Here is a 12197-nt window from a genome sequence, read left to right on the forward strand (position 1 = left end):
GCCGGCTCCCGCCGCTTCTCCTCCCAAGCTTGCTGGGCTGAGCATCGCGCTAGCCGGCTATCGCTCGCTGATTGGCCTGCGCCCTCCTCGTTTCGGCCAATCGCGTTGACGGAAGGAGGACAGGCTTTTCTCCCTGCTCAGTCGCCTCTTGGATCCGCCCCCACCACGTGTTGGCCAATAGCCGTCGCCTCAGTCCCTCCCGCGCCGGGCGCTCCAGCAAATAGGAGTGAGGATTGCATAGCAACGGCGTAGGGGGATCAGCCAATGGGGAAGAGTGGCACTGAGGTTGGGCCTGCCAGGACTGGAGCCGCTCCGAGGCAGCGGCCGCCGGTATGGTGAGTGTGGCCCGGCCTGGCGGCGAGAGGCGCCTGCGGGCCTGTGCTGCTCCGCTCCGGCTCCGCGGAGGAGGCCCGGGGGGGGGGGGGCTGGGGCTGAGGCGGCGGCGGCTGCTGTCGTGCAGGCCTCAGCCGTCCTTCCCGGGGCGGTGCGTCGCGGCAGCGGCCTTATCCCCCTTTGCTCTTGTGTCGGTGTGCCAAGGCCTCCAGCTTTAAGAAGCCCTCGCTAGGACCCGCGTCCCAGAAGAAGAAAGTGAGCCCCAAGCTGGAGCTCACTGAGGAACAGAAGGAGATCCGGGAGGCTTTCGACTTGTTTGACACAGACGGCACCGGGAACATTGATGTTAAGGAACTAAAGGCAAGAATTTTCCTGGTGCTAAAAGGACAGCTCTGCTGAGGTTAAAAATAGGGGCATAAACGCCTAAATGACCTTAAATAGGATAGATTATTTTTTTTCCCCCCAGCATAAAACCTCATTGTCAACAGGTATGTTCTTCTCTAATTATAGCTCTTTAAGGCTGCTATCAGGTGTCTTTAGGGCTAGGCTGATCAAAATATATTGACAGTTCTGTATTTTCTGTACTGTCTCTTTCTCTGTTAGTAAAACATCAAAAAGGCTTTGCACATATTAAAAAGGTGAGTTTAAACACCCCTCCCCATTATATATTGTTGAGGATTGCATGCTTTGCAAATTAGGTTATTCAATGGAATACACCAATGTTACTAATTTTCATACTTTAGTGCAAATTTTTTTCCATCTATCCCCACCTCTGTCCTTTGAGAAGAATAGTGATCAATAAACCTGGACTTCTTTTGCTTTCAGAATTTGTTTTTCCTATTTGCTAGCTGGATGTCCATATTAAGACCACAGGGGGAGACCTGATTTCCAATGTGCTGGTTGTCCCTTTATCAAAGGAGAGCAGAGGAAAGCCTGTAGGTGTGCGTGCATGTGTCTGCAAGTGAAGGCACCCTTGGATATGCTGCTTATAGGAGTGTTGTCAGAAAGGCACACAAAATGTTTGAATTGCGTTTTCCCAACATTCATTGAAAAAGATTTTTGTTACTAGATTGAAAAATTAACTCATTGAAGTTCTCTGTGGTCTACCAGCTTAAGGTCTTTCATGTTTGTGCCATCAGATCAGGCTGGTAGAGTTCAGTAAAGCTGCAGGTATGATGGAAACTTCTTTCATGGAGTCAATTGAAGTTATTTTGTTGAGGCATTTCTGCATCTTCTGTTTAGCCGTCTTGCTTACAACAGGGCCTGAAATAAGCTTTTTTTTAAAAAAATACTACTCAGGGTCTTGTTTCTCATTGCAGAGGGAATACTAATAGCAATTCCTTTGACAGGAATGGAATAACATTCAATTTTCTAGTAGCCTTGGATATTGCTATCTACAGCACTGTGTGGTAGTTTGGGATGTTTCCTTCGAAATAGTAATCAAAGTGGGACTCTTTACACTCTGAGTGCGTATCACAAGAATGTAAAAAATTATATACCGAAATAGTGATGCTAAGACTTTAGAAAAAATCCGAATGTTCTCAGATAAAGTATTTCTCCCAAGACTGTTATATAGCCTTACCCTCCAGATTCTTGCCCTTTCTGAGCTGGAGGTGGCAGTTGTCATGGTAAGAATGTGGTTTGGACATTTCTGAATTAACTGAAGGCCCGTGCTAGAGTATGAATGGTTGTTTTCCTGTTTTCTGCATTTCAATGTGCCCTTGTGTGTAGAGAAGCATTGCTCTAAGTCTGCCCCTTACCTTGCTGTTTTCCTTGAGACACAGAATGCACGTTTTAACGTGATCTGGCATAAAGTTCAACTTTCCCCCTGCCCTGTGGTTTTGTTTGTAGTTTTGTATGACTTACACTTTTTTGCTGTTCTTACAGGTGGCCATGAGGGCACTAGGGTTTGAACCTAAAAAAGGAGAGATCAAGGAAATCATATCAGATATCGATAAGGAAGGAACAGGAAAAATCAGCTTCAATGACTTCTTGGTAGTGATGACACAGAAAATGGTATGTAAATTTTAAAAGTGAAAGTAATTTTTAAAATAGCTGAGTACCTTTCATCTCCTCTTGGTTTTAGTGGAAGATGAAAGCACCGTTTTAATCTTAACAACAAAACATGGAAAGGTTAGAACTGCAAGACAGGGACTACCCTATCTCATTTTCCAAGATGAGGTTGAAATAATTGTGTCACTAACAAGTTTCTTTAACAATCATTTTTTTGTGTGTGAGAGAGAAAAGGGAAGAACTGAAATCAAGATGTTTATCACAGATTAAAACCAGCTCTCGCCTGCAAAAAGCTGTTGAGATTATTGACACATGACACGGATGACTGTGTAGCAATGCACTGTATTTTCTCTTCTTGAGTGAAATCTCTGGTTTTGAAAATCTTAAGACATACTGAGTAAACCCAGTATTTAACAGTGGAAGATCCTGATACTGAAATCCCAAAGACATCTGGCTAGCTATGAAAGACGAAAAAATTCCCTGAAACCCAGAAGTTCAGGAAGCATGTCTCTGTCTCTGTCTGCCTTCAGCTTTTGTATGTATGGTTCCTGCTGGCTGGGCTTCTTTAAATTTGCTCTTAAGAGGGTTTCTCAGTCTATCTAATGTTTGTCTTTTATAACTTCATTTTGAATGTTACTTACAACATATTCATTACTGTTTTTTTCCTTAAACTTATGCTTATACTTCTTTAAGGCTGAAAAAGATTCCAAAGAGGAGATTCTCAAAGCTTTCAAACTCTTTGATGACGATGAAACTGGCAAAATCTCTTTCAAAAACCTCAAACGTGTTGCCAAAGAACTGGGGGAAAATCTCACAGATGAAGAGCTGCAGGTAGGCTTGTACCTGATATATGAAACCACGTCAGACACAAACACTCGCTGTCTGCTTTTGTGTATAGTGAACATAGAAGGGTCCAGGTTACGCTGTGCCTGTTGATGGCAGTCACAGAATTGGTCACACATTGTTTGGTTTTGTATTTATATTTGTTTAAAACCTGTGTAAATAGTCACAGTCTAATTCTCCTTCTGTCCAGTGAGCTGAGCCATCTCTGTTCTGTGTGCTAGAGCTAGCAGCAGGAGTAAGGACTGGGAATCTCTTGGTGGGGGACGGAAGCCCTCTCAAGGTCGGTTTCTAGGTAAAGGCAGCAGCCTCTCGGTTTTAGGCCTTGTCCTCTGGAGTCTGTTGGATCATTACACTTGAACAGTTAGGAAAATCTGCCCGCTCTCTCCTGGCAGAAATGGAAGAGCTCCTGTCAGTTTGTGATTGGAAAATGGATTCTGACATCAAAGATGGGTTAAGCCTACATGGCTGTCAAAATTGTGTCAGTAGAATTGCAGTTTTGTGGAGCTACAGCAATGTAAAAGGAACAAGTCTGCTCCAAGCACTTTGTTTCTTCCAGGACAGTTCCTATAATACAACTTTTTCTAGACAGATTTTTGTATAAACATATATATATAAATATATTAGTGTCTAGTTTAGTAAATATTTTGTAGTGTGGTAGGTCTGACGTTGAGCTAACACTGTCCTCTCCAATATGATTTACTAAAAAGTGGTTCTAATTCTGAATTAATCTTATAATTCTACTCCTAGTCTAATCCACGTCTGATTTCTGAATACAAATATCTTTCAGAAAATGATTGATGAAGCAGACAGAGATGGGGATGGAGAAGTGAATGAGCAAGAATTCTTGCGGATCATGAAGAAGACCAGCCTTTACTGAAACAGAATTGTAATTAATTTTGCACATGTGTATATATGTTTGGAATGTGCCTCACTTTTTTACAGTCTTATTTCTTTTGAGATAGCAGAAAATATAGGTCAATATGGTTTTTTTTAAGTGGATGATCTTAAACTTGCTTTTGTGAATACTTAACAATCACTGACCTGTTTACATGTAGCAACATTGTTGCTTGTTTGTACTCATAAGATGTTTACCCTCTTTTTATTTTCGATATACAAATCACATTTTCCAGTAACAGTATTCACGTCCTTCTCTAACTAAAAACTGTGTGTCAAATGATTGTGGTTTGGTGAAGAGAGGACTCAAAACCAGATAGCGTAAATCTCTATTTCCCAGCAGTTTTTTTGGTTTAATGTATTTGTTTGGGCAGCTATAGTGAACTCTTTATATGACATATTTGCAGGGATCAGCTTTTTATACTCTGTCTTACAGTGATTATCCCCTTCCCTTTTTAGTATGTTCTTTAAACTGGAAAAAAAAGTAAGTAAATAGACTGCTGCAACTTAACTTACTGCTATTCAGTCCACATGTTTAAAGAAATCTCCTTGCAAAAGAAGAGGAAAATTACCAGTGCTGCTGCTGAAAGCCCTGTATATTTGCAGGAATATTCAGTGGCTGCTGAATTAAATAAGATTGTATTTAAAATAAAGTGTCTTATCTTAATACATCAGAGTTGTGGAAACAAGTGTGGCTTTTGCCTTATGTTGGAAGGAAACAAGCTCCTGTGCCCTTCTGCTTTGCTATCGCCTGGCCAGTTTACAGCTTGCCGTTCAGGTTTTGGGTAGATGGGTATCTTGTCTGTCCCTGTTGCATTGCAGAATTGTTGCTTCCAGGTTGTTTCAAGGAATTTTTCCAGAGACTGGAAGGGACTGGAAATTGTACTGCTTTCTCTGGGATGCCTAGACCTCACTCTGAACTCTTTCAGCCTAATAGCAGTATGGAGGTTGCTTCCAAAATACTCCATGCTATCATAGCAGGTCCTCTGTGGGAGGCTGGAAGAGTGGGCTAACAAGAACCTTATAAGGTTCAACAAAGACAAATGTAAGGTCTTGCACCTGGGAAAACATAATCCAGGAGCACAGCACAGGCTGCGATCCACTTGGCTGGGGAGCAACTCTGTGGAAAGGGACCTGGGGGTCCTGGTGGACAAGCAGGTCAGTATGAGCAAACTGCTGTGGCCAAGCAAGCCAACAAGGTGCTGGGCTGCATCAACAAGGGCATCACCAGCAGAGATAAAGAAGTCATTATCCCACTTGGTGCTTGTCAGGCCATGCCTGGAATGCTGTGTTCAGTGTTGGTGCCCGCTATACAAAAAAGATGTAGACAAGCTGGAGAGGGTCCAGAGAAAGGCCACAAAGATGAGCAAAGGACCGGGAAGCCTGCCATGTGAGGAAAGGCTGAGAACTGGGTTTGTTCAGCCTTGAGAAAAGAAGGCTCAGGGGAGAATTTACCACCATGTACCGGTATCTAAAGGGTGGCTACAAAGAAGATGGAGACACCCTTTTTACAAGGAGTCACATGGAAAACATGAGCTACTCCTGGGGAGATTCTGATTGGACAGCAGAGGATAGTTGTTCACAAAGAGAACAATCAGCCCTTGGAATAATCTCCCCAAGGAAGTGGTGGATTCCCCAACATTGGACACTTCCAAGGTTTGACTGGACAGGGTGCTGGGCCATCTTGTCTAAACTGTGCTTTCACCAAGAAAGGTTGGACGAGATGGTCCTTGGGGTCCCTTCCAACCTGGTATTCTATGGTTCTGTTAATACAAGAGAAGAACCTCTCCCCACTAGACCTATGGTAACATTGGTTTGATTCTGCTTTCACTGATGTCATATTCATGCCCACATCTGGGTTTTGACAAATCCTAGCAAAACAAGTGGGATTTGCTGCTGGTGACTTCTTCCTGTATTGTTTTCTCCAATCACTGACCAACCCATAGCACTACGAGCATGTCCTAATCCAGACTAAAAGGCAAAAATGAAAGCAAAATTCAGCCCATGTGAAAAGTGTTAGGTTTTATTCAGCAACAAAATCGTGTTCTTTCCTTTTGTCACTAATTCATCTGTTCTGTGAGGTGGAGGTTTGTGGGGAGCTTTGAGTACTGGCAAAGACGGATGTGTAAGGAATCTCAGAAAGGGACCATTGACACATGGTATCATGGCTGACAGGGCCCAGGCGACTCCTCAGCCACTCAGAACTAAAAACATCGGCTGCATCTGAGCCCCGTGGAAACCTGGCTTCTGCACGCCAGCTCGGTGCGTGCCCACACTCCAATTACTGACAGTTTGCTGGCAGTAAGTGGTGTGTCCTCGGCAGAACACGACAATGCTTACATTGCTCCGGAGTTCTCCCTCCTCAGCAGCCACAGTGGTCTGGTGGGGGGGCAGAACTCCGTTCCAGTAGCAGCTTGCCTGTTGACAAGTGGGTGTATGAAGGGGAAGAACATATCCAAGGCTCAGTGCCTGCACTCCAGAGGAGATGGATTCTGTGGTTCTGTGGCATTCAGGCGAGTCTAACCACTTCTTTGACCATTTTTCCAATGCCATCGTAGATCTCATGAATGGGGGCATTGCACATGAAAGCACTGGTGGTCACCAGCTTGTTCTTCACATCCACGTGAATTTCAGTGACGTGTTTGTTCACATGCTTGCAACCAAGTTCCTTCATGGTCTCAGCAGTCTTTGCGTAAGGCCATCTACAAGAAGAAAAGAGAATAAATGCTGGGGGGGGGGGGGGGGGGGGGGGAGCCGTCATTACATGGAGTGATTTGGTGGAGGCCTGGAGTGAAAAGTCTGTTGATTACAAAGAGATGGATGGTCCCTACAGAAAGCCCACTTAATAGGATCCAAATATTTTCCTGTCAGAGGAATTTATTCTGGACTACAGAACCAGAATAACCTCTAGATTACAGTGAGTTAAAAATCTGAAGTAAAGCCAAAATAAGAGCTTGATGTTTTGCTGTAGATGTTCCACTGTTTAACTCTGCCCACTCTAGACTTTGTGTTTAGGTTTAGGTTTGGGGTTTTTTTACCAGCTTTCTACAGGTGACATTACTTCCTAGCCCCTCCTAACAAGAGCAGTCATAGTTCCTTCCCTGCCATTGGGAAAATTCAGTCACAGCTTTCCTGTGTAAGGACAGTTTAACCGTCTCCCTCTCTTAACACTACCAGGTCTTATGCAACCATCCTGTTCCTTCCCAGGATCTGCTTAACTTTATGAGTCAGTGGTCTGGTGTCTTTCTTGCCCTGGGACCAAGAGCTGCATGAGACAGGGTGCTACATACATTGGTGATGTCAGATATAAGATTGTATTTAAAATAAAGCAACTTATTTTAAGCCATCAGAGTTGTGGAAAGCGGTATACAAAAATAACAAACCCACTGCTACAGTGTGCCCTCTGATCTGCTGACAAATAGTAAAACAATTCTTCCATGTACTTAAAGAGTTTCAGCTTTTAACTCTTAAGCCTTCAGAAGGGCCCCCGTTATGAAATACTTCACTCCAGAGGCAGCAGCTACAGCAGTCTCTCTGAAGTGGTGTCCATCTGAGGTGAGAGCTGAAGGGTGGCTTTTGCCCTGTGTTGGAAGGAAACAAGCTCCTGTGCCCTTCTGCTGCTTCTCTTTGTTCCACTAATCCCTCTGGTATCCTCCCTCTCTCCTTTCAGGCAAGGGAAGGACAGATTCCTCCTTTTCCACAAATCTGAACATTGTCCTGGCTCAAAATCTAATTTATTTCTTTGCAGTTCTTGCAGTCTCTTGTGCCCCTGTATGGTAAAATACCCCCATTACAGAAAACTATAAAAAGTAAAATCTGATTTCTAATTTTAACTTGAAACAGATGTAGAGGAATATGTAAGTGATAAGTGGTACATCAGAAACTTATTATATAATTTATCAGCCAAGGTTAACTTAATAAATGCGTGACATGAATCATTCGTTCTCAGAAATAATGCTCAGCTTGTCACAAGACTTCAGGTGTCTGGGCAGGGGAGCTGCGGCAGGGTGCTGGATGCGCTGGGGAGGCATTGCTGATTCTGTGCTGTTTGTGGTGTGCTTTCCTACCAGCACCCCAAGGTTACTTACTTCTCACACTCTGTGTCATGACCCACGGTCAGTTCACAGCCTGGGAAGATTTTGGCTGCCAGCACTGGGGAAATGCAGCACAGGCCAATGGGCTTTTTGGCAGCGTGGAATGCCCTCAGGACCTCCTCCACCTCTTTGGAGATGATGCAGTTCTTGCCTTGGGTAGCCCAAGTACTCAGGTTTTTAGCCACTCCAAAGCCACCTGAGAAAAGAGAAACGGATTAGACTGGAACATTAGTACTCCAGGGCAGGGTGTTTTTTAGGTATTACTTGTAGAATGGTACATTCTAGAAGTAATAGACAGATACTACTGGTAGAAGGCTAAGAAGGATTTGATGGATGGCAGCATTTGTCCAATAATGATTAAAGAATTGAAAACAGACAAGCTGGACTGTTGCAAGCTGACTGCCAGGAGGTGAGACGTCAAAGCACCTTTCTTGCTTCCATACAGAAATGGAGCAGGCAGGTGTCAATGCTCTGTTGGGTACTGCGTTTCACCAATGGGTTCTTTTCTGAATTGTGGTGGAACATGCTAACAAGTTTTCACTTGTCTTTTAATCCTTGCTCCAGGTCTAATCCATTCCCACCATGGTCATGCTTCCACTAAAGATGCATCACCAGACTGACCAAGCTTTCCACTTTTGAGTCACCAGCCTCCTGTTCTCCTGATAAGGAGGTAGGCATGTGGTGAGGGAGGGGGTAATTTTACATCCAGTAAAAAAAAGTTGGTAGATGGTACAGAGGATAATTGAATTGGCAGTTATCTGCCCTCTCCTCTTGGGATAAGCTTCAGCATTGCCATGTTCTCTTTTAATGTAAGTCCAAGCTAGCGTGCCAGTGCCAGCATGGATGGAACATGTCTGTCCTTCCTATCCCTGTTTCCAGCCTGTCTTCATCCCCAGTGGCTCTGCCCAGTTCCTGTCCAGCCCATGACTCATGTTCAGGGCTTACAGCATACTAAGCTGCTCCCAAGGCTGGGCATGCAGACCCCGCACACTGCCCTACCTGGTATGATTAGGGCATCCAGCCCCTTGACATCCAGCTTAGCTAGATCCTTGATGTTGCCTCTGGCTATCCTGGCACTTTCAACTAGCACGTTGCGCTTCTCCTGAGTCGGCTGTCCTTTCACATGGTCCACCACATGCATCTGGTCAACATCAGGAGCATAAACCTCTGCCTGGGGAAGGAGGGGAAGAGTCTATTATCCTTCAGTCATGTATCATTTATTGTTCAGTCATGTATTAACCTTCAGCATGTTCATAGGTCATGAATGAAAATGCTTGAGTGAGTTAGTTAGGAAAGAACTTTGCTGGTAAATGCAGTGACCTTCAGGTATCTGATACCGGCATCAGGAAGGTTTTGTCACAGGGAGGGGAAAGAAAGAAAGAAAGGTCTTTTGTAGCTTCTGCACAGGAGTGTTTACCCTGACCTTAGAGGAGACAGCACGGTGTTAGCTGAGAGCAATGAAGCCAGCCCACACTGCTTGTTTTGGGGGGTGAAGTGCTGGAGCAGGAGCAGTGACTCCTTTCCTTCCTAGGAAAACGCGGGGTCCCAAGAGCCATTGGTGAAGCTTTTTCTCAGAGGTTTCCATCATCCTCAATCACCTTCACAGGGGCAGGCCCCCCAAAGCCAGTGACCCCCTGTGGCTGCTGACTACCCAGCAAGCTGCTCTCAAACCACGGGCCTCCCTCAAAGACAGGACTTTGAGTTTCTTCTCCCCAGCCACTATTTTCCCAAAGTCATAATATTTCTGTTTCTGGAAAATGCTTCCCCTTCCTTCAGAACTGTTTCAAGCTCACATGCAGAAATTAGGAATGGAGTGTGGAAAACAGGTGGGCGATACATTTTGGGACTGTAACACCCTTCGCATTTAAGAAGGATGTGAAGGTAATCAGAGGAGGACAACCAAGCTGGTGACAGGGCTGGAAGGAATGTCCTATGAGGAGCGGCTAAGGATTTGGGGATTGTCTAGTTTGGAGGACAGGAGGCTGAGGGGCAACCTCATTGCTCTCTGCAGCACTATGGGGAGGAGGTGCTGAGCTCTTCTCCCTGCGATCCACAGACAGGACACCCGGGAGTAGTTCAAAGCTGTGCCAGGGAGTGTTTAAACTGGACTCAGTGTATGTTTAGACTGGAGGAAGCATTTCTTTACCAAGAGGGTGGTCAAACACTGGAACAGGCTTCCTGGAGAGGTGGTCGGTGCCCCACACCTGTCAGTGCTAAGGAGGCATTTGGACAATGCCTGCACCAACACGCTTTAACCTGGTCAGCCCTGAAGCAGTCAGGTAGTTGGACTAGATGATCACTGCAGGTCCCTTCCAACCCTTCCAAAACAGTCCATGCTGTGCTGTGCTGTTCTGCTCTTAGTTTCCTTAGGCAAACAACCGGTAAGAGGAGGTTGAACTACCTCCTGAGGTTTCCCCACTAGAGGTCCTTGCCGGTCAAGGGATGGGGGCAGGACCGTGCTCCGAGCCCGCCCGTGCAGGGTACGGCAGCGGGGGAGCGACTGCAGCAGCTCCAGGAGAGAAAAGGCAAAATTGCACGCAGTGGAGAAAAGGTTTGGAGAAGTCTCAGCTTTCAGGCAAACAGCGGGTGCACACTTGGAAGGCTTTGGAACTGGATGGGCTGGCTCCGCAGCCGTTCATCGCTGCTGTGCCTTTGTATTTACTAGAGATTCCGATTCCCGAGAGGAGCGGCTCTGGCTGGGGTCTGCGGGTGCCTGTCTCCCAGCTGAGGGTAACGTTACATGGGGCGGCTCTCCCTCATCTCCCAGTCTCGCAGGGTGGCTGTCATGACTAATGGCATATTAGAACAACTGCTTGATGTTCGCCTTTTTTACTCCCGTTCAAGTTCAACTCACAAGAACTTGTCTATATTCAGTTCTAATATTTGGGGTTTTAAAAAGATTAATTTCAAACAGCCAAAACCAACAGTAGTCTTTTTAAACAGAAATACCAAAGCAGAAAAGAGGAAGCGCAAGCCAAAAAGAACAGAGAGTGCGTTTGTTCCAGAGTTTAGGTACACCCAACACAGAGCACCGAGCCAAACCTCTCGCACAGCAAAGCTGTGAGGGCAAAGCAGAGACGAGGGGGTTCTCCACACTCGCTGTAGTAGCTCCTACACTGTGCTGTTTGCTTTCACTCCAGTCACTCACGCTTTGCAACTACTCTGGCAGCAATGGGGAGCTTATGATTTGTCCGGCAAGCTGCAAAGCTCCTTAAATGCAAGTACCGTCTACAAGAGGGAGAGATCGAAAGGCAGAGCAGGACAAATGCAGAGATGGGACAGGAGATTGCCAGCGTGCCCCTTACCTGTGCCCCCTCCCTGCTGAGGTGCACCAGCACGGCAGAAGACTCGTGGATCTCGCTCCCGTCATACACCCCACAGCCAGCCAGCACGACAGCCACTCTCTTTCCCATGGTCACAACCAGAGCAGGAGGATTCCCTGGAGAGCCCCAAGGTGCTGTGCATCTCAGTTCACTGCCTGGAGTCTTTTATAGTGCGATCCCTCCCCCAGGAGCAGGTGGGGCCAGGAGGGCTGGGCTGAATTTCTTACTGGCAAGAAGGTTTTATTTCCAGTGCCACGGGCAGGGCATGTAAATATTATTTGTTTCCCCAAATGACTGCTCTCTCGCAGGTCCTTCCCAGCACGTTGTCTCCAAAGCATCCCCAGCTGACGTGACCTGTTCAACAGAGCAGCTGTATTTTTCCTTCTCAGCTGTTGATTTTCCATTCTATTTCAGACTAAAGTACCAAAGCCTTTGGCCATAAGATGGTATCAAAGGGAGCCCGCCCAGAGCAAGTATTCCAGCCAGTGCCTTCCTCTCTGTGCCCCACTTTTTGAAACCTAAGTGTTTTTAAAAAGTCTTTGAACACCAAGATTTCCTTTTGGGACTTTAAATGTCATCCTCATATCCCACCTCCCAAAGGCAGACCATTTTGCACTCAGCTGTAATTGTTTCCTGGACTTTTGGTCCTGAGGGTAAGAATTAATAATGTGATTCTTCATCAACAGCACCATCTCTC

The 12197-nt window shown here is 45.7% G+C and overlaps 2 protein-coding genes across 3 annotated transcripts; one reads left to right on the forward strand and one right to left on the reverse strand.

The window, feature by feature from the left end:
* The first annotated feature begins 235 nt into the window (after positions 1-235).
* Positions 236-4751, forward strand: CETN2 (centrin 2). Of its 2 annotated transcripts, XR_005830998.1 has the most exons (6): positions 236-335; positions 538-693; positions 2221-2349; positions 3040-3177; positions 3380-3469; positions 3977-4120. XR_005830998.1 is itself a non-coding variant. In XM_040614685.1 (5 exons), exons 1-5 carry the CDS (start codon positions 333-335, stop codon positions 4064-4066), a joined length of 516 nt encoding a protein of 171 aa, XP_040470619.1. In that variant the 5' UTR covers positions 236-332; the 3' UTR covers positions 4067-4751. The 2 variants fall into 2 exon arrangements, 1 of the variants encoding a protein (XP_040470619.1); XM_040614685.1 differs by lacking the exon at positions 3380-3469 and having other exon boundaries at positions 3977-4751.
* A 1338-nt stretch (positions 4752-6089) lies between these two features.
* Positions 6090-11646, reverse strand: LOC121097466 (glutamine amidotransferase-like class 1 domain-containing protein 3A, mitochondrial). The gene is made up of 4 exons (XM_040614497.1): positions 11483-11646; positions 9177-9348; positions 8172-8373; positions 6090-6785 (listed from the first exon to the last, which is right to left on the reverse strand). The coding sequence occupies exons 1-4, from the start codon at positions 11588-11590 to the stop codon at positions 6593-6595; spliced, it is 675 nt and encodes a 224-aa protein (XP_040470431.1). The 5' UTR covers positions 11591-11646; the 3' UTR covers positions 6090-6592.
* Positions 11647-12197: the final 551 nt, after the last annotated feature.

Source organism: Falco naumanni, chromosome 14 (genome assembly GCF_017639655.2).
Source record: "Falco naumanni isolate bFalNau1 chromosome 14, bFalNau1.pat, whole genome shotgun sequence".
NCBI classification, from domain to species: domain Eukaryota; kingdom Metazoa; phylum Chordata; class Aves; order Falconiformes; family Falconidae; genus Falco; species Falco naumanni.

Bases quoted from the DNA above. Each gene is read 5' to 3' on its own strand.
- LOC121097466 (XM_040614497.1), bottom strand. From the start codon at position 11,590: ATGGGAAAGAGAGTGGCTGTCGTGCTGGCTGGCTGTGGGGTGTATGAC. The intron at 9,349-11,482 runs GTAAGGGGCACG...CTCCTTCCCCAG, and splicing joins TCAGCAGGGAGGGGGCACAG to GCAGAGGTTTATGCTCCTGA. The intron at 6,786-8,171 runs GTAAGTAACCTT...TTCTTCTTGTAG, and splicing joins CATGACACAGAGTGTGAGAA to ATGGCCTTACGCAAAGACTG.
- CETN2 (XM_040614685.1), top strand. The intron at 694-2,220 runs GCAAGAATTTTC...CTGTTCTTACAG, and splicing joins TTGATGTTAAGGAACTAAAG to GTGGCCATGAGGGCACTAGG. The intron at 3,178-3,976 runs GTAGGCTTGTAC...AATATCTTTCAG, and splicing joins TCACAGATGAAGAGCTGCAG to AAAATGATTGATGAAGCAGA.